Source organism: Photinus pyralis, unplaced genomic scaffold (assembly GCF_008802855.1).
Source record: "Photinus pyralis isolate 1611_PpyrPB1 unplaced genomic scaffold, Ppyr1.3 Ppyr1.4_unclustered_Scaffold8227, whole genome shotgun sequence".
Classification (NCBI taxonomy): Eukaryota; Metazoa; Arthropoda; class Insecta; order Coleoptera; family Lampyridae; genus Photinus; species Photinus pyralis.
Genome location: NW_022172337.1, coordinates 372,953 through 396,912, shown reverse-complemented (window position 1 = coordinate 396,912; position 23,960 = coordinate 372,953). Strand labels below are relative to the sequence as shown.

Sequence of the window (23,960 nt, the reverse complement as noted above, 5' to 3'; positions counted from 1 at the left end):
AATAATGGTCGATATCGTATTTGTATTCTTGAATTTGTTTACTGGCAGCACGTTTTCTGATTTGCCTTGCCGTAATTAGTGTAAATTGTCAATACTGAAATGCCAAAACAAATTCACTCAAGATGAACTGAATTATAATTTTGAACAATTTATGTAGGTCCCTCCAAGGACTATAGCAGCAATCAATACAATGGCGGCGCAAGTTTTCAGTCGCACGAGAATAACCTACCGACCTCTACAGTTGAACATGCCGGATCATCAACCAGCAATCACTTTAGAGACGATGACAATAACGAAATTCCACAAGATTATTCTTTACATCGATATGAGGGTTGCAATAAGAAAGAATTTAAAAGTAAAGATAGTGATAAATGGAGCGACGATGAAAATGACCAAAGTGATTCCGAATTGGACATTTACAGTGATATAGAAACAGTGAGCACTAGCAAAATTGAAGAACCGGAAATAAAATTTCCTTCACCTCCACCACTTCAAATGGCGAATGTAACGCACGCCGGCGATGATGATAACGAAAGTGATAATGATCTTGTCATTGACACTGAAAAGTCTGATCCTGAGAAATATGATCCAGAAGCAGCATTTGAAAGTGACGAAGATACAAAGGAAGAAGCAGTTACATCTACAAGTGAATCAGCAACCATGGCAAAACGTATCGATTTTACTCCAAGACAGTGGAATTCAGAAATACAGTCTGAAACTGTACAGTCCTCGAATCAACATGAATGCCCACCTGTTAGCAATAATGATTATCACCAAAACGATTATGGCCGCGAGGAAGTCGATGAATTGGAAGATGATTGTCCAAATTTTAATATCTATTCCAGCGAAAGTATTAGCCTAGCAAAACAAAATGATTTTAATATCTTAGTTGCAAATAAAGAAGACGATAGCCAAGTTGAAGATGGAAAAGAAGCTAGAGATGAAAGAGAAGATGAAGATGAAAAAGCAGCGGAAGATTCAAGTAAAAAAAGAGAAGAAATTGCAAATGTTCCCCTTCCCAGTGAACCTGTACGGATTGAGAAATTGAAAAAAAATAAAATGTTTTCTTCAGGTCTCTATAGTGATTCTGAAGACGAAGCTGTAATAAAATTCACTCCTCAAGAACCGTTTGGTATCGGTGATATTAGAAATATGACCGAAGATATTAGTGAAGAGGAAAGAAGTTATACGCCATGTTTGGATGAGAAAGAACCGGGAAAGGAAGGTTTAGAGGGTTTAGACACAGAAATGATATCCGATGATGACAAAAATGATTTTGAAGAATCTCAAGAACAAGAATTGAAAACGATCTCCGATGGAGATGCTTTAGAAATAAATGCGAAAGAATCGGAACTCGATTTTACTCGTCCAGAAGAATGCGAGGAAGGCGAAATAGTAGACAAAACCAAAAACAAACCCACCGAAGACACGATCAACATGAGCGAAGAAGTAGCTTCACCTGCACATTCTCCGCCGAACGATAATAATAAAGAAAACGAAGAAACTTACAAAGAGCCAGTGTTCAAAAAACTAAGCAAAAACAATAAGGATCGAAATTACCGTGACAAAGATAATAAAGTGCGTAGCAAATCGAAAGAAAAAAGAGAGAAGGCTAGTAAAGAAAAGAAGGGAAAAGGTAAACGCAAGGAAAAAAGAAAAGAAATTGCGAGATACGATGTACGTTCTGTGGTCGAGGCAAAGCCCAAACGCGACAAATTTGGTAGGGATCCAACTCGCCGGCCGTCTTATTCTTCAAGCAAATCTACCTCGCCACCTCGAAGATTCGGACGGGACGAGTTTAGAAAATCCCCATCGAGATCCAGTAGATCCATGTCTCCTCGAGGTTTTCCTAGAGAAGAACTTCATCGCAGATCGCCGTCATACTCTAGCAGGTTAGAGAAATTATGCACATTTTTGTGAATTAATAAGGTTTAGGTCTTCACTGTTCTTCTTAGTAAGTATGTCTCCAAATGGTAAGATTTTATGATTTAGATTAGCAAACCAGATTTTTTTTGGTTTTACATACAGTCTGTTTCAAATTAAGTCGCCGCTATTACTAACTGTCTTAGTTATAAAGTTAGAAAGACGGTTAAATTACCAAAATTGTGTATTTTTTCTACTGAATCCAAATCGGTAATTAAAAAAACAAAACAACATCGAATTTTTCAGATAATAACAAAAATGTGACCATTTTATACGGAACCCTCTGTATATTATTTCATGGTACGACATATTATTAAATTCTCTACAATAGTTCTTAATGTACCATAGCCACAATACTTCAAATAACCCAAGATCATTCAATTATTTTCATTTCGATCTAATTGTCCAGGAAAATGATAAAAATACCTAATATAAAACAATAACTGGAGCTAGGGCTTATTGTAGTAGGTTGTTAACAAAACAAAAGTAACTGGTGAAATTAAGTAATACATATAACTACGGTCTATTCAGTATATCTTCCGTTGCACGTCATTACCTGAAGAAAACGACGTACCAACGTAAACTTACTTTCGTTTATTAGGCAACACATTAAGCATGTAGTTTATTTTAGCCGCAACAATTGGTAGCATTTCGCTATGTTGTCGTGTTTAAATTTGTAAATTTGACAGGTTGCTTTTGGTTTACTTTTCGTTTGATTTGATTTTGATTATTTTCTACGTCTTTCGCTGTGCATTGGTTTGAAGAGAAATTACTGAAGAATTTAGATAACCCGCCAGTAATTGTGTTCGATAACGGGAAAACAGACAACATTAAAGTGTGGTTAGGTGATCATAATGTGCAGTTCTCCGAAAATGATTTTACAGCCGAACTGTTGAAAAGGTTGCACAGTAAGTACGTTCGCAAATTATTTGATGTTATATACATCTTGTTGATACTTTTAGGATTAAATCAGCTAAAATGTACCGCATAAGGCATTGACCACTTAGCTGAGCAATACGGTTACTTCGTTTTACGATTACCACCCTATCATCGCGTTTGTAATCCTATCGAACATATTTGGGGCATAGCGAAAAATTACTACAATCGACACATTGGTAGAGATGGACGAAGCATTGAAAATTGCATAAACATGTGACAAGAGTCACTACAATGGATAACTTCCGAAACGTGGCGCAATTCAGTTAAGGATACGGAAACTGTAATACACGAGTGGTACAAAAGAGAAAAGCAATTAGATCTTGAAAACGTTGCTACTATTATTATAAACTTTGAACACGAAAGCAGTTCCGATGATTCCGATTAATTTGAATCATCCATCACATCACATAACCTGTAAAATTTTATATTTAGTACTTTCTCTGTAAAAGAGATGCTACATTTGTACAGTTCATAAGTTATTAAAGTATATTGTATGTATATTGTGGTTCCAATTAACGAAATGAATAATAAAAATTGTTTTTATTTTATTTAAGGTGTGGATTGTTCACACAAAGAATGCACTGTCTTGTTGACAAGTGACATAACCTAAATCGCTCAAAACTAGATTTGGCATTATTGCATAGTAGTTACGTCATAGAAAATGATGACGTGCAACGGAAGTTATACGGAATAAAGTGTATATAACCTACCTTGAAGATGTTCAAACACATTTTCCTTTTCATCAGTATATGGGAGTACATCCACCAATCGCTAAGACTTACCTAGATTCAAGACTGTAGACTTAGATGTAGGTAAGAAACTGTTAAAAACAAATTGCTAGATAGTACCTACTAGTTGCAATGTATACGCCTAGTGCGTGTTTAATAAAAAAAAAAATCAGTATATGGTGCGTGAAATAAAAAGCATATTTTCTAGCAAATAAACTTAAGTAGTACTATGCAATAAATGTCAAAGTTGGCTATCAGAGAGTTTACAACAAACAAGGTAATTTTACCATTTTCATGGGTATCTATATCGAAACGAAAATAGTCGAAAAATGGTTATTTGAAGTGTTTTGGTTATGGCTGTTATGGGGCATTGAGCACTTTTGTAGATAATTTAATACCCTTCCATATGATGTAATAATATACAGAGCGTTCCATATAAAAAGGTTACATTTTTGATATTATCTGATAAATTTGATGCTGTTTTGATTTTTAGATTACAGATTTGGATTCAGTAGAAAATAATACACATTTTAGTCTTTTAATCGTCTTTCTAACCCTACAACTAAGAAAGTCAGCAATAGTGCCAACTTAATTTGAAACAGACTGTATATGAAAATGAAATTTTATAATACTAAATATGCTATTTCTCAAGTATTCTGTTGAGGTAAGTGAACTTCCAGCTTTAAAAGCTGATTTTCCAATGAGATTGGGGTACACCCACATCAGAGTACTGTAATGGGTACACAAGTCCCATATTTCAGGGTGGCCATTAGGATCTTGGAAACTATAAGAGACATTCAGTAAAATGAAGGCAAAGTTGCGAATTTTGGAAATTGAAAGAATTCGGAATGTTTTTGGTAGAAAAAAACGAAATTCGCTAGTTTTTTTGTAACTTTATTTGAAGAGATTTTTCAAAACTTTTTCTCCTCTACAGGGTGGTGTGATTAGATTTTGATGTAATAAAATTTTATATAGGGTTACCCAAAAATGACGTCATCAACTATGTTTTTAAATGGCAACCCTAATTTCTTTGTGACTATTCTTAGTTCCACATTTGTGCCAATTTCAAATTTTTATTTTTTGCCATGTTTCCAATTTTCAAGTGCCACTATGGGGATCTCGCTTATTTGAAGAGACAGAAAGTTGGTTAAATAGAGGCAAAGTTGCGAATAATAATCTGGAAAGAAATTTAAAATATCCGCAATAGTTTTGAAAATATCGCAAAGTTTTTAATTCGTATTTAAGTGTAGCATCACATTCAACGCTTTTTGAGCCGAGTTTTGTTGTTCCATTGTTGCATTCACTGTTATTCACCGTTTGTCGAAAAACTACACACACAATAATGAATTTAAAATTTGTCACACATGTGTAACTTTATATACTCTTTAAGAATAGTCATAAAAACAGGGTTGTAATTGTTACTGAATATATTCCAACTTATTATTTATTTAATTCATTTAACGTTCAATACTAAAATTGCGAAGGATTGCTGCGGATTAGAGCTTTCAATTTGAAGATTTTGCATGATTGTAGCCTAGATTGATACCTATTTTACAGATCTAAAGTGATGTATTTTTGGTATTTAGTGTGTTCTTATTGGTTGTTTTTGTTGTTGGTTCGTGCCAATAAAACATTACTTTTTTACATTTAGTATAAAAATATAAGTATAAATTGTGCCCAACTCTTGTGCAGATAAAGCACATTTTTTTAAACTGAAACGGCTTAGTAAATAATTGTGCTGTAAAGTTGTAGCATGCTATATTTATCAATGTTTACCATATTGGTAGATCATAAATGGAGTAGGGTTACATTTAAACATTTAAATACTGTCTGCCACACTTTCATAATGTACGCCCATATCATGCAAGAAGCATCAAGCCCTTAGAGAAAATCTCAGCAATATGGCATTTTTCCAATGTAGGTACCTTCCTCAAACACTCCACTTTTGAGATATTTTCACTTAAGTTTTCACATCGCCAGTAGATTTGTCTTGAGCAGACGTTCCAACCGCCCTTTGAGAGTACCCTCCTCTAACACTTCGCAGATATTTGCACTTCAGTTTTGACATCATCAGTAGATGTGTCTGCTCCAGACCATTCATTTCACCTTTGTGTGCACTCTCTTCAGACACACAGTTTTCTAGATATTCGCTCTTAAAGTTTTGACATCACCAATAGAGATTTTTCTTCCAGACGTGCCAATTGTCTTTGAGTACCCTCCTCTGACACTCCGCTCTAGAGATATGAGGAATTTTAACTGATCACAATAAGGGGTCGAGCAGAAGGACTGTGGTTGGGAAAAATTAGTTCCTTTCATTGCGACTTCAAGTATCCCCCTCTATTTATTGTGGTAGGGGCGGTAGTTTATTAAAATATCATGACAGGTAGCCCCCTCTCGCCTATTGATTTAGAAAGGTAGTCACAGAGGAAAGTTATAGTTTGTAGAAACCAATCTATTTTTCATTAGAATACCATGAAGGGTAGAACGTGTTTCCCCTCCTCCCCCATTTACTTGGCATCACTAGAGACATACGAATGCAAAGTGCAAAAAATTGTACGTTGCATGTAAAAATTATTCATGTTTTACTTTCAGAAATAGCATCTTGGAAAACAATTTATGAGGGGGGCTGCAAAGAATTCCAGGATTCTAGCACAATTCGCCTAAAAGTAGTTCAAAACCGCAGAAGTGGGTCTGGGCAGTCATAGCCCTTACCTTATTACCATAATATTTTTCATAACAAATAGAGCGTATACTTAGTGAATTCCTTCCGTCTATTTGAAATCTCAGCTCAGTTCATGCTTTGAAGGTTCGATAAGTATGTTTGAAAAATGCATTTTATCCAATCACTTGTGTGGCGGCCTTATAACTTGTTTTTTTTTTCATGTAAACTTTGGTTTGTCAATTTCAAATGCAAATCCGTATTTCAAAAAATAAAATTGATGATGGCCCTAAAAAACCAAAACGTCTGACCTAAGATTCAATCGTGTGACCTTGTAGGCGTGAAAAAGTTAACTACAAGCAAGTCATTTTCTTCAAATAAAGTTAAAAAAATTAGAAGAATGAGTTGATTTTGGACTTTGTATATCTTAGGCGGCCCACACACAGAATCAGACACGGTCAGTCATACTCAACGACGCCTTGAGTCGTTTCTGTCTGTTTGACTGATCCTGTCTGTTGGGGTTTTAGTCAGTGGGCGTCGTGACTCTCCACAGAGGTCATTGTTTTCTGACTTCCCACCATTTTTAGTCATTTGCAGTTCACCTGTCCATCAGATTGTTGGAGAAAGTTGAGGCTATAGTTATGATGTGGAACTTCATTAATTTGTTAGACAGAAACACTAAAAACAGATAACTTTATGTACATCCTATAAACCATAAGAGGAACTTTGTAGATAATATCAAGGAGTTGAAGCCATCTTGATAAATTCAAAAACTACTGTCCAATGAAAGTCGAAATGTTGGAATGCCTCTTGGTAAAAGAAGTTCACACGACAAGGGGTGATTTTCATGGACAGTGTCTATAGCTTTTGACTAAAGACGTCTTTTCTAGAAGCTGCGTCAGTCAAGGAAAAAGCGTCTTTAGACGTCAGTATGCGACTGTTCGTCAGTTTCGATGTAGTGTGTGGCGACACCATAACCAGGCCCACTAAACCCCTCGTTCTACTTGCTATTAGTCAACGTGACTAACCGTGTCTGATTCTGTGTGTGGCCGTTCTTACTGTTTTGTGATCCCAATGATCACCCCTGAAATTGGGGCACTGTATGGTATCTTCCATATACTGTCTTTTTGCTAACATTGGTATTATTGAAGTTACAATCAGTGAAATTGGCAAATATGAAACATTTTTGCATTTTTTTATAGACCATTTCAATTTGGAAATAAAGTTATCAAGATATTCAGCGTGCTCCTTAGCCCATATAGTACATGGACTGCTAATTATAACTAAAATATGGTCAATCACATCGCCTGGGTCCCGAATGAACCCAAGGTACTTACTGTATAAGGCTGAATATGCAGGGTGTTCCACTCTCAGAGTAAGAAATAAAGATAGAGATGCCTTGATGCTTACATATCTATGCGTGCCATCATCTCGTTTGTTTAGTAACATTCCAGGAGGCTAAGTTGCCACATTTTCACAAGATAGTTTTTAAGGGACTATTAATAACACATGCATCTGGAGTAATTTAAATGGATTTTTAGATGCTTACAATTAAACGGCGCAACAAGAAAAGTTATGGTGATTAGTGCAACACAACGGCAACGCTGTAACTTTGTTTTTTTTTTCAAACATACAGCTTTTGGTCATAAATATTTAGTGATAAGTTATTACGTTTGTACATGTAAACAAAACATAAACTTGGTTGCCCACAAAAATAATTAAACACTACGGCACTGACTAATGTTTACTTTCGTCCTCTTAACTGTCAAAGTGTCTGAGATGTTGGATCAAAACAAACGTTCACGTTGTTATAGCGTATGCGTACTCTTTATTTCTTACTCTGAGGATCCACTAAACAATTTTATTCGCTATTCCAAATAAGGATGCGACCTCTAGTGGTAATAAAAAGAACTTAAAGGTGTGTAAATTTCTGAAACGTTTAGATAACTAATTATAAAGGTTTTGCAATGACTTCAAAATCAAAAGTATTTTGTTGTGGCAGTGGTTGCGTCCAGACGATATCCTGATCTAAGTTGGCATTGCTTAATATTTCGATATAATGCCATTACAGTGTACACATTTTAAATCCTTTGAGGTTTTGTGAGTTATAAGATGCAGTTTCAGCACATGGTGGTGACGTGTTGCACAATCACACTTTTACATTTTAAATATTTGAAAGTATTGTGGGATAACATATGCCTACGTAACTTTGCTTTGTAGTTCATTGTATAATCCCACTGGGTACAATTTAAGTCCTCGGAACCCTTGTGTATTAAGACATGTCGTTTCAACACATAGTGGTGATTTCTTGCAAAATCACTGTGCATACTTTAAATATTTGAAAATACAGTGCAACCTCTTTACTCTGGACACATTTTAATCCATGCATCCAGTAATCCGGACGCGCTAATGTGACAATGATAGTCCGGGCGCTCCTCAATAATCCAGACGCGCGCAGAAGCTGGCGATTCTATATTAAATTATTCAGTCGGCCAACTGCAGACGTCGCGCGATATGTTGCGTAAGTGTTTAGAGTGCATAACAATATACATGTGTATTTTATTTATGTAGATTAATGTTTAGTTATTATATGTTACATTTATACTGTTTTTGGATTTAAATTATTTGAACATATAGAATGAACGTGTCCAAGTGGTTAACGTGCATTCACTCACTTTTATCAGTAATCTGGACAGATCACTAATTCGGACACACCTTTTGCATTTAATTGTCCTGATTAATATTGAGGTTATACTGTATTGTGAGTTAACAGACATCTACTTAAATTTGATTTGTCTTTTGTTGCATAATCACACTGAACATTTTAGTAGTAGTAGTAGTGTACTCCATATTCTGGGGTTCTAACACAAGTCTTCAAACATGTTAAATCCTTTGAAGACTTGTGTTAAGACCACAGAATATAGACTACCCTACGCTATACAGAAATTTGTCTTCATGTTGGCACCTTTGATGTCCTTGTTCTTAAATAAAACTCGCGCAGCGTCTCCGCGCATAAAAATGTATCACATATCATAACGAAAAAACGTGTTAACTATAGATTACGCTGCTTACTCTGTCTTCTGTGACATACCCAAAGAAACTGCCATCCTAAATTCATGCGCGCATACACGTTTTCTTTCTCATTGGTCCTACACGCATCCTAGCATTCCCAACACCTATTGTTCTCTATAGTGTAGGTGCTCCAGGTCTTATTGTTCACTCATAGCGTAGGATTACTTTCATCTGTGTTACAGCTGCATTTGACATCTGGGGCTGTAACTGTTTAAATAGTGTAACAATTTTGTCAATAGAAGTCGCTGACACGGATCTTTGTGTCTCCTCGCCCGTAACTTCAAAAACAGTAAATACAAGCACCGGCGCAATGTTCTCAATGTAATGCCATTCCCCTATGTGTTGGTTTTGTCTGTCCGTCAATGCTCGTTTAACTCGAGATAGCGATGTCAAACCATCGCAAATCGATTTCTACGAGTTCAAGGATCTGTGCTTTTAAATAGCGGGATAAAAGGCGTGTTTTCAAATGCGAGCTCATTTAATTAAGGTGAAGCGGTGAACAAAAATTACGAAGGGGCCACATTTTAATGTTTGCCCTTGGCACCTACCATTGTTGTGCTAATAGGATTTTCAACCTGGGTCTTTTTTGAGACGAACAAAAATTGTATACAGGGTGGTGACTTGCGTAACGCATCATAGGGATTTCAATGTAAAATTCATAACATTCGATTATTGGCTCCCTAAATTATTTTAGAGCAAAAATATATTAAGGTTTTTTGTAAAAAAAAATTTTTTACGCCAATCAACCGTATTAGTTTTCAATTTTTTGCATAATAAAGACGGAAAATTGGAAAAATAAAACCCCCATCTTATTCAATAATCTGTGATGCCATGGAATTTTATAATACAAAAACTACGCCAATATCCGTCATGCCATGGAACGTCTGCTATAAAAAAAATCAAATTCTATCAAAAAGCATTATATTTAGAACAGCGAATTCAACATAAAGAAAGACCAAATTACTAAAAACGGTTTCCTAATATAACAATTTACAATAAATGTTCGAATAAGTCACCATTAACTGCAAGACAGTAACCAAGTCGATCATAAAATCCAATTCGAACTGCTGCTAATTGATAATTGGATATCTTTTTGTTTTAGAAAATTCCATGGCATCGCAGATTATTGAAAAAGATGCGGGTTTTATTTTTCCAATTTTCCGTCTTTATTATGTAAAAAATTTAAAACTAATACGGTTGATTGGCGTAAAAAAAATTGAAGAGCCAATAATCGCACGTTATGAATTTTATATTGAAATCCCTATGATGCGTTACGCAAGTGACCACCCTGTATGTACTTCCGTATGTTCATCCTTTCTGCGCCTGCGCGCACCGGTTTGGAACCGTCACGTGGCATGCACGGAGCGTATCGGCACTGCCAAAATATTTTCAACGACTATGTTGACGCTCCGTGTATGTCTAGTGGGCATAGTCTCATACTATTCCATACAAACATTATTTGGCACGTTCCTATTACGGTCATGGTATGATACGTTGTAGTGGGTAGAGACCTTTAAGTGTGAATTGCACTGTAGGCATCACTTAATTTTTGTGATTTGACCATTGCAATACTGAGACACTTCACATTTGTTAGAATATTGCTCTCATCTATAATACATAAAACAAAGTCGTGTATGTTACACCACTTATAACTCAAGAACGGCTGGAGGGATTTTTTATGATCTTTGATTTCTTGTATTCGTTTCTGACCTGAATAGCAGAATAACGAATTAATTAATATTAAAATATAGAAAAAGCATAAACATAAAGAAAGTTATTAATAAAGTAAATATGAGAACTAATGCCAACAACTGTCAAATTAAAAAGAGATAGGTATTATAGGATATTCGCGCTTTCTTATTAACTGTAAATCAGGTATGTAATAATGGGCGCTTAAAAACACGTAATATTTTAAAAGAATTTGAAACAAATCTTGCAACAATGTCTATTCCCATGTAACCTTCTTACGTGCTGGTACCAATACAAAGTAACCCACAATACTTGTTAAATATTGAAAATGTGTACAGTGTGCCTTGCAAATCATCACTACCATGTCCTGAAACAGCATCGCTTAACTCCAAAACTTCAAAGGATTTAAAATGTGCACACTGTAATGGCATTATATGAAAATGTTAGGCAATCTAGCCCTGTGATGTATCACTAGCGTTAAACTTATCGTGGAGGTTGTAGAAAACTTTATTTTACCCCTACCAATAACGCAAGATAACGTCTTTTGGCAGTACGTTAAGTTTAACAGTTCCTCGGGGTTGAATTTCAATGTTCGTCAGGTCTGCTATTATCCATACAAAGAAGAATGAGTGCCTGTCTAAATCGTTCATCCGATTGCGATGGGGAATGGTTGGACGTATGCCCGCGAAAGTTTCTGAGCTAGTAAAACGCTTTCCAAAGTTTCCAACAGTAAAAACGGAATTTTACGTTTTTCAGTCAAAAAGAGACTTAAAATTTGGAACGTACGTTTCTTTGAAGGTGTTTCATTTGCATTAACCTCATATATTATATTAATATATCCACATGGCGATCAAATGTGCATGCGCTCCAGCATAATTTTTAATAAAATTCTTACGAAAATTGCATTTGCGAATATCAAATTTGTAAAACGGCGAGTATCATTATCTAGTTCTAGATTCTACACTGAAACCCCTGCACTTTAACATATGTACCACAATTTTGGAAGACACAATATCGGGAGGATTAATACATAATTGTTATAAACCTAATGCAAGCACATGGGTATTTCCCAAAAAACAATTTTTTTATCAACGATTTCATAGGTAGTTTTGGTTGCTGAATCTGATTTTCAAGTTCTAAAATGCTTCTGAACTTTATATATCCAAAATTTGTTATTAGGAAACATCCACTACACTGTATTCATTTTAAGAAGGTAGCGGTAGAATGCATAGGGAAGCTTTGACCTTCACTGTGATTGGTTAAAACATGGGTCAGTATTACAATGAAACATAAAACGAGTGGTGAATTTTGTAAGGTGGTAGTTTATGTTGCCAACTAAACTTCCGAAGTGTTATTAGCTGTTATTGTCAAAGATTTATTTCTGTTCGCAATGCTGAATATTTCTACTTTACAATAATTTGGTACCATTTTATATTTTTCCTGTGTGTGTTTATCTTCAAACACAGCGCCATCTACTACCTTCTTATAATGAATGCAGTATAGTAGTTTAAGATTTTTTCATTTTGGCTACATCTTTCAATGTCAATGAACAAAATGTATTTGTGAAAGGTTTGTACAGTAGGATAGTTTTGCATAATAATTAATAGGTATATAAATTAACAAAAGAGAAATGTAAATTAGTTCGCTCTTTCCTCTTCTTATTAAATCTCATCTATCTTTTCTGTTTTTCTCAACTTTTCTACATCTTCATCTTTCTTGCCCACATGAGAGGGAGGTCAGTGTTAGAGAGCTTCCACGCACTTTGGAAAACAGACCTATTAACGGCAACCTCAGTTTCCTGTGCATTCATTTTTGTCTGAGCATATTAACAGCTTCAACAGGGCATTGGGATGTTAGAGGGTGGTAATAAGAAGCATGAAATTTGTAGCCTTCCAGACGCAGTTCTCATGTGTCAACTTTGTTTCTCGTCCTAGACACCTTCAAAGAATGTTTCTCCATTGCCGCTTCAGTTGGTGAAAGATTCTAAGAACTCATACACTTGTATTAAGAATCAATGCTATTTTCAAAGTCTTTGAATGTTTCTTTGTTATAACTTTTAAATATTTAGAAATATATAGAATACACCCTCGATTAATGACCTATTGGCCTGTATGAATAAAAGTAAGCAAATGCTTATACTTGCAAAATTCAAAGTAAATACTCCTAACTGCTCCTTCGCACTGGGCGACTTAGCAGCGCTTCTAAGCAGAAGGACAGGGCGCAGTGCAGCGCTGCTAAACCATGCTAAACAGACCAGTATGAAGGAGCAGTTACGAGTATTTACTTTGAATTTTGCAAGTATAAGCATTTGCTTACTTTTATTCATACGGGCCATTATCACATGGAGACGTACATCAATCATAACTTTTAAACTTTACTGTAGTCTAAAAGTTCCCGGAGTCATCATTAGAAAAGATTAGTAGAATTTTAGCTTTTTATTGAGTTATGTTTGTACTTCATATAGTGATGTAAAATCCCCAACTCTCCCAGTTAATACAAATAGCAGTTTTGTTTACACTTTTTTCTTACTTAGATCCAAATCGCCTATCCGAAAATCGCCTTCAAAAACCAGAAAATCCAAAACACCAGAAAGGATGAGAAAAAGGCGACGATCATTCTCAAGATCAGTGTCACGTGGACGTAAAAGGGCTAGGTCTAAGCCAAGAAAACGAAGATTGTCAATTGCTAGAGAAATGCGTCAACCTGAGAGGAAAACTCCTGATCGATCTAAACGTAAAGGCAAAAAACAAAAAAGTCGTTCGCGGTCTCCGCAGGTACCGCGGCAAAGGAATTGGCAGAGGCAGGCCAGGGGATGGACTCCCTCTTTGTCTCGTTCAAGATCTCCCGAACACAGACATTTAACACCTTCATGGACGCCACCTCGAATAATGAATCCAGTTAGACCGCAAAATTTAACAGTAATACTGCCGAATGTCTCAAATAAGAAACGAAAAGAGAAACGAAAAGACAGGCCGAAAAAGGGCAAAGAGTCAAGTGACAAACAAAAACGGCGGCGGCGAAACAGATCGCCTGTACCTTCCAAGGAAGTATTTGCATCCGGTAACAACATTTTAGTAAGTGTTAGTTTTAACAAGGACATCGAAGAAGGGCGGCGTAGAAATGTCACTCAAGAGTTAACTACGAAACGGCTACGTAAGGATAAGGAAAAGCAAGTCAAGAGAGTGAGGCGGTCCATGAAAAACACGTCACATATAAAACCGGTGGCAATTATTGATTTGGAAAGGTCGCCGTTTAGGGAAATAACGCCACAAAATGATGTTATTGTATTGACAGATAGTGAAAATGCGGATACCGACGACATAATTGGTATCCAAACATCCCACAGGCGTGAAAGCTCAGAGCAAACCACCACTGCAGAACGAATTTCTAATAACAACTATATTAACAGTATGGGTCCTAAAACGCCACCAGAACCACAAGTAAGTACTACTGCCGTTTGTCTTCATTCATGTATCCCTTATGATAATACTCAGGTTTGGGTCAAAGTTAGTTAATAGAGTAGGTTGCCTTGTAACTTTCACGGGACACATTGCAACCCGTCGCTGGCTGTAGTTTGCCCACCACTGGTTTAGATCAAGAACAATAAAGACAATTGTCAGATTCATATATCAGATTCTCGAAATAACAGTGAAATTTAATTAAAGTTCTCTTCATCTTGTTTTATTTATTTATTTTTTTATTTTATTTTGCTTTTATTTTTGAGTGGGCGGGGTTTCAGCCAAGGCTGCTCTACCAACCCAACCCACTATACATTTACAAATATCCATGCCCAAACCCGGATTCGAATCAAGAACTTCACGAGAAAATATTTCGATCAACAATCTGATTTTACCTCCATCAACACAAATAACCATCAAATGACACAAAACATACCATTAATTTTAAATATTCAATCCTAAGAGTTGGTAGCTCGAAAATTTCAGCTAAAAGTGAAACATTTCTCGTTCGAACCGAAAAATTGAAAATTATTTCACTTTCAAGAAAAGCATCTATTACGCATGCCCTCGGCTAACAGAATATCAACTTACACAACAAATTTCAGAATGTAAAACGCGCTTTAGATTTGAGAAATATGGCAAATATCGATATATAATTTGGTGTTGTTTCCGATATACTTTCAATTATATTTCAGGTGAAATTTACATTCACCTCAAAACAATCACAATTGAGAGCAATTACCAATCCATTGCATGAAGCAGAAGAAGAAGAGATAGATCCTCAAGAGGAATTAGAAAATAGACTTAATGAAGTTATGCATAAAGGCCCCAATACTCCACCAGAACCACCTAATTCACCACCAAGCTCACCAGATGCATATGATCCATTCGATCCTACAAAATCACGAACGCCCACGCCCGAACCAACAGAAGTTAATGTGCAGTCTAATACAAACCAAAGTATGGAGGATACGCAAGAAGATTTAGCAGATCAATCGTCCGTGATAGATATTACAGATAAAGCCAGTCCATCGGCGGTTGTCGCTTCTAAATCCCATACACCTCCGATACCAACCCCAGATATTCAACCGGCCGACTCACAAAGTAGTGTTCGCGCTATTACTCCTGATACTAACATCGGCAGTTCACCCGAAAGACCTATAGGAGTAGTCATTAATCAATTGGTTCAGCCCCTCCCTTCGATTTTCCCGAATGCTTCAAAATCGGCATCATCTACAGTGTATTCGTCGGGTTCCACGTCACTGATCACTTCCACTCCTGTTTCTTCAAATTTATCTGTCTCGCGAAACAATTTAAATTCTTCTGTGATAACTGCATCGACAGTCACCTCTTCTGTTTCTCAAAGAATCGGTTTACCTACAGCCGCCAAACTCAGTCCTATTAACAAAGTTTCACCAACAAAACAATCGGCAAAAATGACTGTCAAACTGTTGCCAACCAAAAGCGCGACGAAACAGGCGAGCACCAAGGGAGGATGGAAATCGAAAAGCAAGAGCAATGAAAACAATGACGCAAATCTCGATTTCGAATCTCCGTATTCGCCTGGATCTAGCGATTATGAAGATCTCTTTGAACCTCCACCGGAAATGACCAACATGAAGAGTACGAAGACGGCGCAGAGTAAGAATACGAAATCTCCCGCGAAAAACCAAAATACTTTTGACACGTTATTTGGTTCGTCGCCTGTATACACCAACAAAAACAAGAACAAAACTAAAGCTAAGGTTAAGAAACCCAATCAGCACAGTAAAGGTAAGCGAGACCCATAAAACAGTCGCATTTTGTCAATGTAATGTTACAGGTACAAGGCAAGTTGGAGTAAAACTCGATGAAGACAATCTTAAGATTCTGGATGAGCTACCAAATTCTGCAGTAGAAATGCAAGTTAAGGATAAGGTAATTTGGACACATTTAATTATCAATATTTTCACCATATTTCTTGATTTAGTTCTTGAAGAAACTTAATCGCCAAGAGAGGGTTGTCGAGGAAGTTAAATTTGTATTGAAACCACACTATAATAAAAAGAGACTGACAAAGGAAGAATATAAGGACATATTAAGACGAGCTGTGCCAAAGGTAACTGTAATCTTTTATTATATCAGTTCTTCTTTTTATAACCAAAGGTATTCAGATTTACTAGTAAGTTTTACTGAAAATAAATAGCAAATACGTCCACCATATTATATAGATACATAATAACGGGCGATAAAAAAAGAGTTGCTGTCGAGTCGCCTTTGGAAGTTCAAGTTAAGTACGATTTCCCATGTAAACAAAAATATCGAAGGTGACTCGACAGCAACTCATTTTTGATCGCATGGTACTAATAAAATATTGCCAGAGCATTTATACAATTTTGTTTTCAGATATGTCATAATAAAACGGGAGAAATTAATCCTAAAAGAATTCAGCGGTTAGTTGAGGCTTATATTAAAAAAGTCAGACATAATAAGAAGGTGACATCTAGTAGCTCCGTAAATCCTCAAAAGCCGTACGTATTTTGCACTGTAGGTGTTTGTGTCCCGAAATAATGCCATTTTTTTTAGAACTACCAACGCCCAAAAAACGTAAGTTCACTTTCAGTTGAATTGACGTATACTATAAACAGAAGAGTTATCACAGAGCATAGAGCAATAACCATTTTCAGTTCCTCGTCCTGTTGCTCCTGTTCCCTTACATCCTACTAACTAGTATTAGTAATGGTAACAGCCAAAAGTTTTTTTTTCTAATTTTCAATTTCATTATTTTTTTTGTTTCAGAGAGGTCGTTTCAAACTGGCTTTCCAAACTAAGTTAATGTTCAAAATAAGATAACTGTGTTGATAAATAACGTTTTTATTTGTGGCAGAATTGATTTTATTGAATTGACCTTTTTTATTGTAAATATTGCATATTTATATTAGGATCAGCGTTTTAGTGATTTATTTTATTTCAGTCTGTTTAGAATATTATATTAAGTGTGCAACTATGTGTATTAAATACATTTTATTTATGTAATTTCGGTATGTAAGGGTTTATGAATAAAACTTTCAACTTTTTATTTAATTGTCTACTAAGAACTATGCAATATAGAAAGAGAGACGCGTCTATTCTTGCGTCCTAGTTTATAAGTTCAATTAGACGAACTGTCATGAATGCATAGAGCAATTTCACTAGTGAAAAGGCGTGTGCATTTACTCCAAAAGAGCATTTATTGACAAATAATGTTTGTTCACACGTGAGCTCTCCAACGTTTTGTGACTACGTAAATTTGTATTTTTTTGATAAGGCATTCTTGGCAATCCAAATTAAAAGGTGGAATATTATTACTTTTGTGTTTATTGGACGCTATTATGATTGCGATGCATACAAGATAAAATAGGTTCAGTAAAATTTGTAAGACAATCTCAATTATAAAAGTGAATCAAATGAATTTATGCTATAAATTCTTGAAGGGGTAGTTTATGAGACTGGGGACGAACTGAAAGTACTGGAGTTATTCATACGTAATTTTTATTTTTCTTATCCCTTCTCTGATGATTATTGATATATATAGATTTATTTTTTGTACTTTTAAAATTGACACTTGTGACTACATGCAAAATTGTAACTGAAACTGATCATATGTTTTAGTGAAATATTTATATTATTATATTTGTGCAGATTTATACTTTAGTGAGTGTAAATTTTCATCTAGCATGTCAACAGCTCGCTTCTACTCTGTATATACAACCTACCATGATTCATACATGTTTGAGAGCTGGCAACCGCGCAATTTTTAGAAGAGGAAAGCTGTCTGCGCCATCTGGAAATCACCAACGCTGGTTACGTTTGCCGTCTTGTTTTTAATGGTTACCACGAAAGCATACGCTCCATAAATGTTTGTGTTTTGTATGAGACATATTAATATTTTTATATAATTTTTCCATCTTTGTTTTTAAGATTAACATGTTTTAACCTCAATGCAGAATGATATTTTTGATACCGTTGTTTGCAATGGCGTTCATCTTTGTTGTAATGTTTTTGATTACACTGTCTTGATCAGAAGTAATATTCATATAAGTTTTGGTCATTCTTTTAGCCCTAGCGCACACGGAGCGACTGTTCTGCGACTACAGTTGCAAACCGCTTGGGCGTGCAACTGTTTTGTGACCTCGATAATGTATTGGAGTGGGAAAGTGCATCGTGTGCGCCAGTGTATGAGCGAGAAAAACACAAAATGATTACGAAATTGAATTTGTCCGAAACACAATTGAATGATTCCAATGCTTTGATCACATCATCAGACATTTTATTACGAAGAAGAATTTAATATACGAAAGAGTCCAGTTCCCTCAACGTCATCGACTAAAGGATGAATCACCAATGGAATAGTTGACCAATGTTTACGATTTAGCTGCGAAAGGCGAACTGGCGAGTATTACAAATCCACATGACACGACGATCTTAACCTCATTGTCGTAGGTATGAAGGACTAAAAACCCAGCGAGAACATGCAGTTGGTGGATTTAACACTCGTAAAGGCTGTCAATGTAGTTCAACAGCCTTTGGATGCCCGTACACAACATGTAGACATCAAACAGTGTTCCCTGTGGCAGCAGACCAGTCAAATATGGACAGAATTCAGCTCTTCACGCAACAAGAGAAAGGACAGCCGCCGCAAACAAACGCGATCGCCGACATTAAAATTACCAATAGCCGACAACAACCGTTCATGTCGAAACTGCATTATATGACGAACTGAGATTTGTATAGTAAAACCATCGTAACCTTAGAAAAGTTGCGCATGCATGTTCGGATTCGTCCGCACTTGATCAGCGTTTCTTACCAGGTTCGGCTATAATGTACATTCGGAATAGAAAACTACAACCAGAACAGAAGTAGTATTTGCACATTACTCACGGTATTAATGTCCATATAATTAAGAAAGTTATCGATTATTTATTACTAGTACTAGTATTTTAATATAAAATTTCAATTTTTACATAGAATTTTTGTTAATGTCAATCTGTCAGTGATGACAGGAGTTGTTATAAACATTTGGAAATGTCACAAATGATTAGTCATTGGTTCCGGTCGCCATATTGGAGCTAAATTCCAAACTGGCCAATAGGAAACCTCCCAAACGATGCCATACACTCTGTGCTATAATTATTTATTATACTGTTTAGTGTTTTGACAGTTCACGCTTCACAGGTTAACGGTACCTACTAGTTTACAGTTTGCTTCTTGTATTTGCTTTATTTTACGTTTTCCAGCTCCAGTTTTACATTAACTCGTATGTCTCAAGGTGCATATGCTAGGATTTACGATATTATAGGGCATGTAATTCACTTATAGCCGTTTGCACCAACATAAGCTACGCTTAAGCTAAGCTCTGCTTATATTTGTCGGTGCAAACGGCCAATTAGTGTTTTTATATGAAAAACAGTACCTAACCTTACTAGTGGGTAATTGATGTAAAACTTGTTTCAGCTCTTAATAATGCGAGTTTACATAGAAAACTGGTTAAAGAAGCAGCTTATATCAAATTTACCAGCAAATTCAATTGTGGTTATGGATAAAGCAATAATTGTGATAAAAAATACACTTGAATAGGTTTAAAGTTTAACATTATTGATGATTGCTGAAGCACAACGAATAGGCCTATTGCCTTTTTGTACTCTGTGGATACTTTTTATCCCGGAAGTAAAAACGCGCGACAAGGGACAAGAAGTGATAGAACTAGTGTTGTTACTCTTGAAATTTCAATTGAAATTTTCGCTTTTGAAACTTTCAAATGCGAAATATTTCATTGTAACCCAAAACTGAAATTTCAGTGACATATTCATACATTTCAAGTGAAATTTCATTTGAAATTTTCTCAAATTTTTATAAATTTCAGTGAAAATTTCATATTGTCATCATAAATTTCAATGAAAAATTCACATTCTTCCCCCCCTTCTCATCGCGCCGCCAGGTAGTACGGTGAGCTTCCGGTATATCGCGTTTCGATTGCGAATTGCGTTGGGCGCGCAATAGGCAGTTACCTACTCACGAAAACGAGCGGACAGTGGTGCTGATTACTTTAAAGAGTATGTGTTTATGTTGTTATAGTATTAGTAGATACCTAATTAAATATGAAATATGAAATAAGTTTGGGTAGTATGCCTTGGTTGTTTTTATTACAATGGGAACAAGAAAAAAAAAACTTGTAATAGAATTAGTTTATCACTAAAGGTTTGAATACATAAGAGGGTAAAATTTTCATAAATTTCAAGAAAATTTCCTAGTGAAACTTCAGAATTGGTCAAAACTGAAATGTCAAACACAATTTAATGATTACATTAATACATTTTGGATATTGCACCATATTTTATACTTTTATTATACCGTTTCCCATGTTTTTGAATTTGGGAGGCAGTGGTTTCCCCATAGATTGTCCTGTTTACGATCATTACTGCGACGTTAGTTTTGAACGAGAATCTTTAAATGGAACTGACATTTATTATTCTACCGTCACAATTTGACGACAAGGTATATTGATCTTACAAAATTTCCTGACAGAAAGTAGTCATGAAAATGAATTTCAGGCTGTTTCAGGACGATTTTGGATAAACGGACACAGACGAGAGTCGCCAGCTGATGGCCCAGAGAGGGGTAAGTTGACATATGAAGGATAAAATAGTATATTATATACCGCGGGACTGAAGTAGTACTTTTAATCCCGAAGGCCCTTCGGTCGGGCCATAATTTACCTGAGGGATTAAGACCACTACTTCAGTCGCAAGGTATATACGATATTTTTCGTACTTCTGAAACTGAAACACTTAATATGTATGGAGTTAGAGAACGCGTTCTTTCAAAAAATCGCTGCTTAACAAGTTACCATAGGAACGTTGCGTTGGTACGACAAGCCCTATGCTATGGTAACACAAATAATTTGGAAACTCTCAGTGCTAGTGTCATAATTTTGGTGGTGGGTGACAAAGGTGTATTTGATATTGATAAAAAGTAGCCAAACTAGGTAAAGAATTGATACCTCCGACATCCAAAAAACTATATGAGCAGCAGTGCGATGCGTTTAAGAAGTAGTGCCGCATACAAAATGTGGAACAACCTACTGAAATTGCGTTGTTAGTAATTTCATGCTTCCGGGATTTTCGTCCAAATTTAATCCCGGCGGGACAAAAAGTGACACTTCAGTACTTGTCATAATGGAGTGAAGTTGTCACTTTAGTCTCGGAAGTACGAAAAAATTATTAATTGTAAGTGCAGAGCACATAAACTTTTACTCTTGTTCTGTCTTACCTCTACAACCACAATAATTGTAATAAGGAATTATCTGTTAAGGAAACCAGGACACTTTGGTTTTTGGACTGGTTGCTTTGCATTTTGCCACTTTTTTGAATCTCTAGACGGAGGTAGCTTCCTTCCCATGCCCCCCTCTGGCGACGCCCTTGAACACAGATACAATCTGTAGTTTTGTAGACAGGTGTATCCTTGAGCCCTAAAAGTCCTTAATCATACTTTTTAAAGGAAAGTCTTGGAGAGGATCAATTTAAATTTATTACCATGAATATTAATGAGGAAGTGGCGTGTGGGGCATCATATCACTTTTTTTTAGAAGTTATATGACAAACTACTGTTCAACATTTTTATTCTTACTAGTTTTGCAAGATATCTTATTACTTATATAGTGCAAAATACCCTTACACAAAGCCATTAGTCCAGTCAAATTAGACGTAAAAATGCTAAATGGTTACAAAAGGTCCGGTAGAAGATTTTATTTTTCAAACTTGTTTAAATAGTAAAGGGAGATAAAAATCCAAGTTTGCCAATGCGACTGACGTCGGGAGAAATTTCTGTGGTCAAAAATCTGCCAACATTTCTGACTTTTTTCGATTTTTTAAAAATACCTCACCAACGGTAATACTTAGGTAACATCATCAATTATTAAAAACTGGAATGTATAAAAGTACCTTCAATTTGATATTTTATTTGGCCCCCTAACATGTATAGTTTAGAAGATACACTAATTTAAAGTTTCGTGTTTACAGTAATTTTTAAAAATATAAATTTTTTAAGAATTAAAAGAAATGTAATTTGTCTCAGATTTTGTATGTACATGCATCTAGTGATGTAATGTCAAAATTTTGAAAATGGTGGAGGGAGAGGGGGTAAATACACGTTCTATCCTTCATGGCATTCCTTCTAATGAAAGGTCTCATCGAAATGAATTGGTTTCTACAAACTATAACCTTCCTGCGCGACTCCGTTTCGACAAAACTCGGTGACCGGCGGGGGTGGGGGTATTATCTTCCATGGTATTCTAAAAAGAAAAAAAGGATCTGTTTTCTACCAGCTCCCGCCTTTCTTTCTAACCCCTTATCAAAGAGGGGGGGTTGAGGGACGGACTTGTTTTATCCTTCATGGTACTCTAATGAACTCGATGAAAGGAATTCCCTTTTACCAATCATAGTCTTCCTCCTCGACCCATTATCGTGATCGCTTATAATTACTTATATCTCAAGAGCAGATTGTCTGGAAACGGTACTCACAAAAGGCAATTGGGACGTCTGGAAGAAATATATCTTTTGGTGATTGCATAATTTATGAGCGAAACTGTTTGTCGAAGGAGAGAGTACACACAAAGTCAAAATGAATCCTCTGAACGAGACAAACCTATCTATTGGTGAAGTCCAAACGAATATCTTGAAAACGAAGTGTCATAAGAGGGCACTCATAAAGCGCAAGTGGAACGTCAGGACGAGACATGTCCATTGGAGATGTCGAAACTTTCATTGGAAATATCTGCAGAACTATTCCGATTTTTAAAAAAATGGGCCTTTTTAAATAGAGAATACCTTTTTTTTGCAGGTTGATCACATGGGTCGATCACCGTTGGTAGCTATATTGGAAGAAGTGAAACCTAATTGTGTGATTATGTTGTCTTATCACTTATTAATATAAATAACGTTTCTATAACTAGAAAATGGTTAGATACATCTAATGATTATTGTACTAGGTGGTAGATTTAACACCTCATGTTGGACCAAGACAGTGAGAGGGAAGAAAATGAGTAAGGTTGACAAATATAAAGAACCACAAATTACACTGTTTTTTAGGAGATACATCAAGTTGAAGTTTCGAGTTTTTATTTAATTTAAAAAAAAATAGACTTCAGCAAAAATTTAGATTAAATAAATTAATTTAGATATTTATTTATATATGTATACCTAATCTATTTGTGTAAATTTATTTTCAATATTTTATTTAGTTTTTTATAATAGATGATTTTACCTAAGTACTGCGGTTGGCGGGTTATTTGAAAAAAAGCAGAAACTTTTGCAGATTTTTGATCACAAAAATTTCTCCCGTCAGTCGAATTGGTAGATTTTTCTTTCTCTTTACCATTTAAACAAGTCTGAAAAATAAAATCTTCTACCTGACCTTTTGTAATCAGAAAGTACAAATTGACTGGATTATGCCATGGACCAAATAATTTGCCAAAAA

The 23,960-nt window shown here is 35.7% G+C and overlaps 1 protein-coding gene across 2 annotated transcripts in view; it reads left to right on the top strand.

Moving 5' to 3' along the window:
- The window catches only part of LOC116182975 (biorientation of chromosomes in cell division protein 1-like 1), a 47,260-nt gene extending 29,782 nt beyond the window's left edge, over window positions 1–17,478 (top strand). For both annotated transcript variants that reach the window (XM_031503554.1, XM_031503553.1), the window contains exons 5-12: window positions 158–1,892; window positions 13,544–14,450; window positions 15,164–16,241; window positions 16,291–16,385; window positions 16,438–16,566; window positions 16,854–16,978; window positions 17,034–17,054; window positions 17,247–17,478. In XM_031503554.1, the coding sequence (XP_031359414.1) occupies window positions 158–1,892; window positions 13,544–14,450; window positions 15,164–16,241; window positions 16,291–16,385; window positions 16,438–16,566; window positions 16,854–16,978; window positions 17,034–17,054; window positions 17,247–17,283 (4,127 nt within the window). In that variant the 3' untranslated portion in view covers window positions 17,284–17,478. The remainder of the gene's footprint in view (window positions 1–157; window positions 1,893–13,543; window positions 14,451–15,163; window positions 16,242–16,290; window positions 16,386–16,437; window positions 16,567–16,853; window positions 16,979–17,033; window positions 17,055–17,246) is intronic.
- The last annotated feature ends 6,482 nt before the right edge of the window (window positions 17,479–23,960 follow it).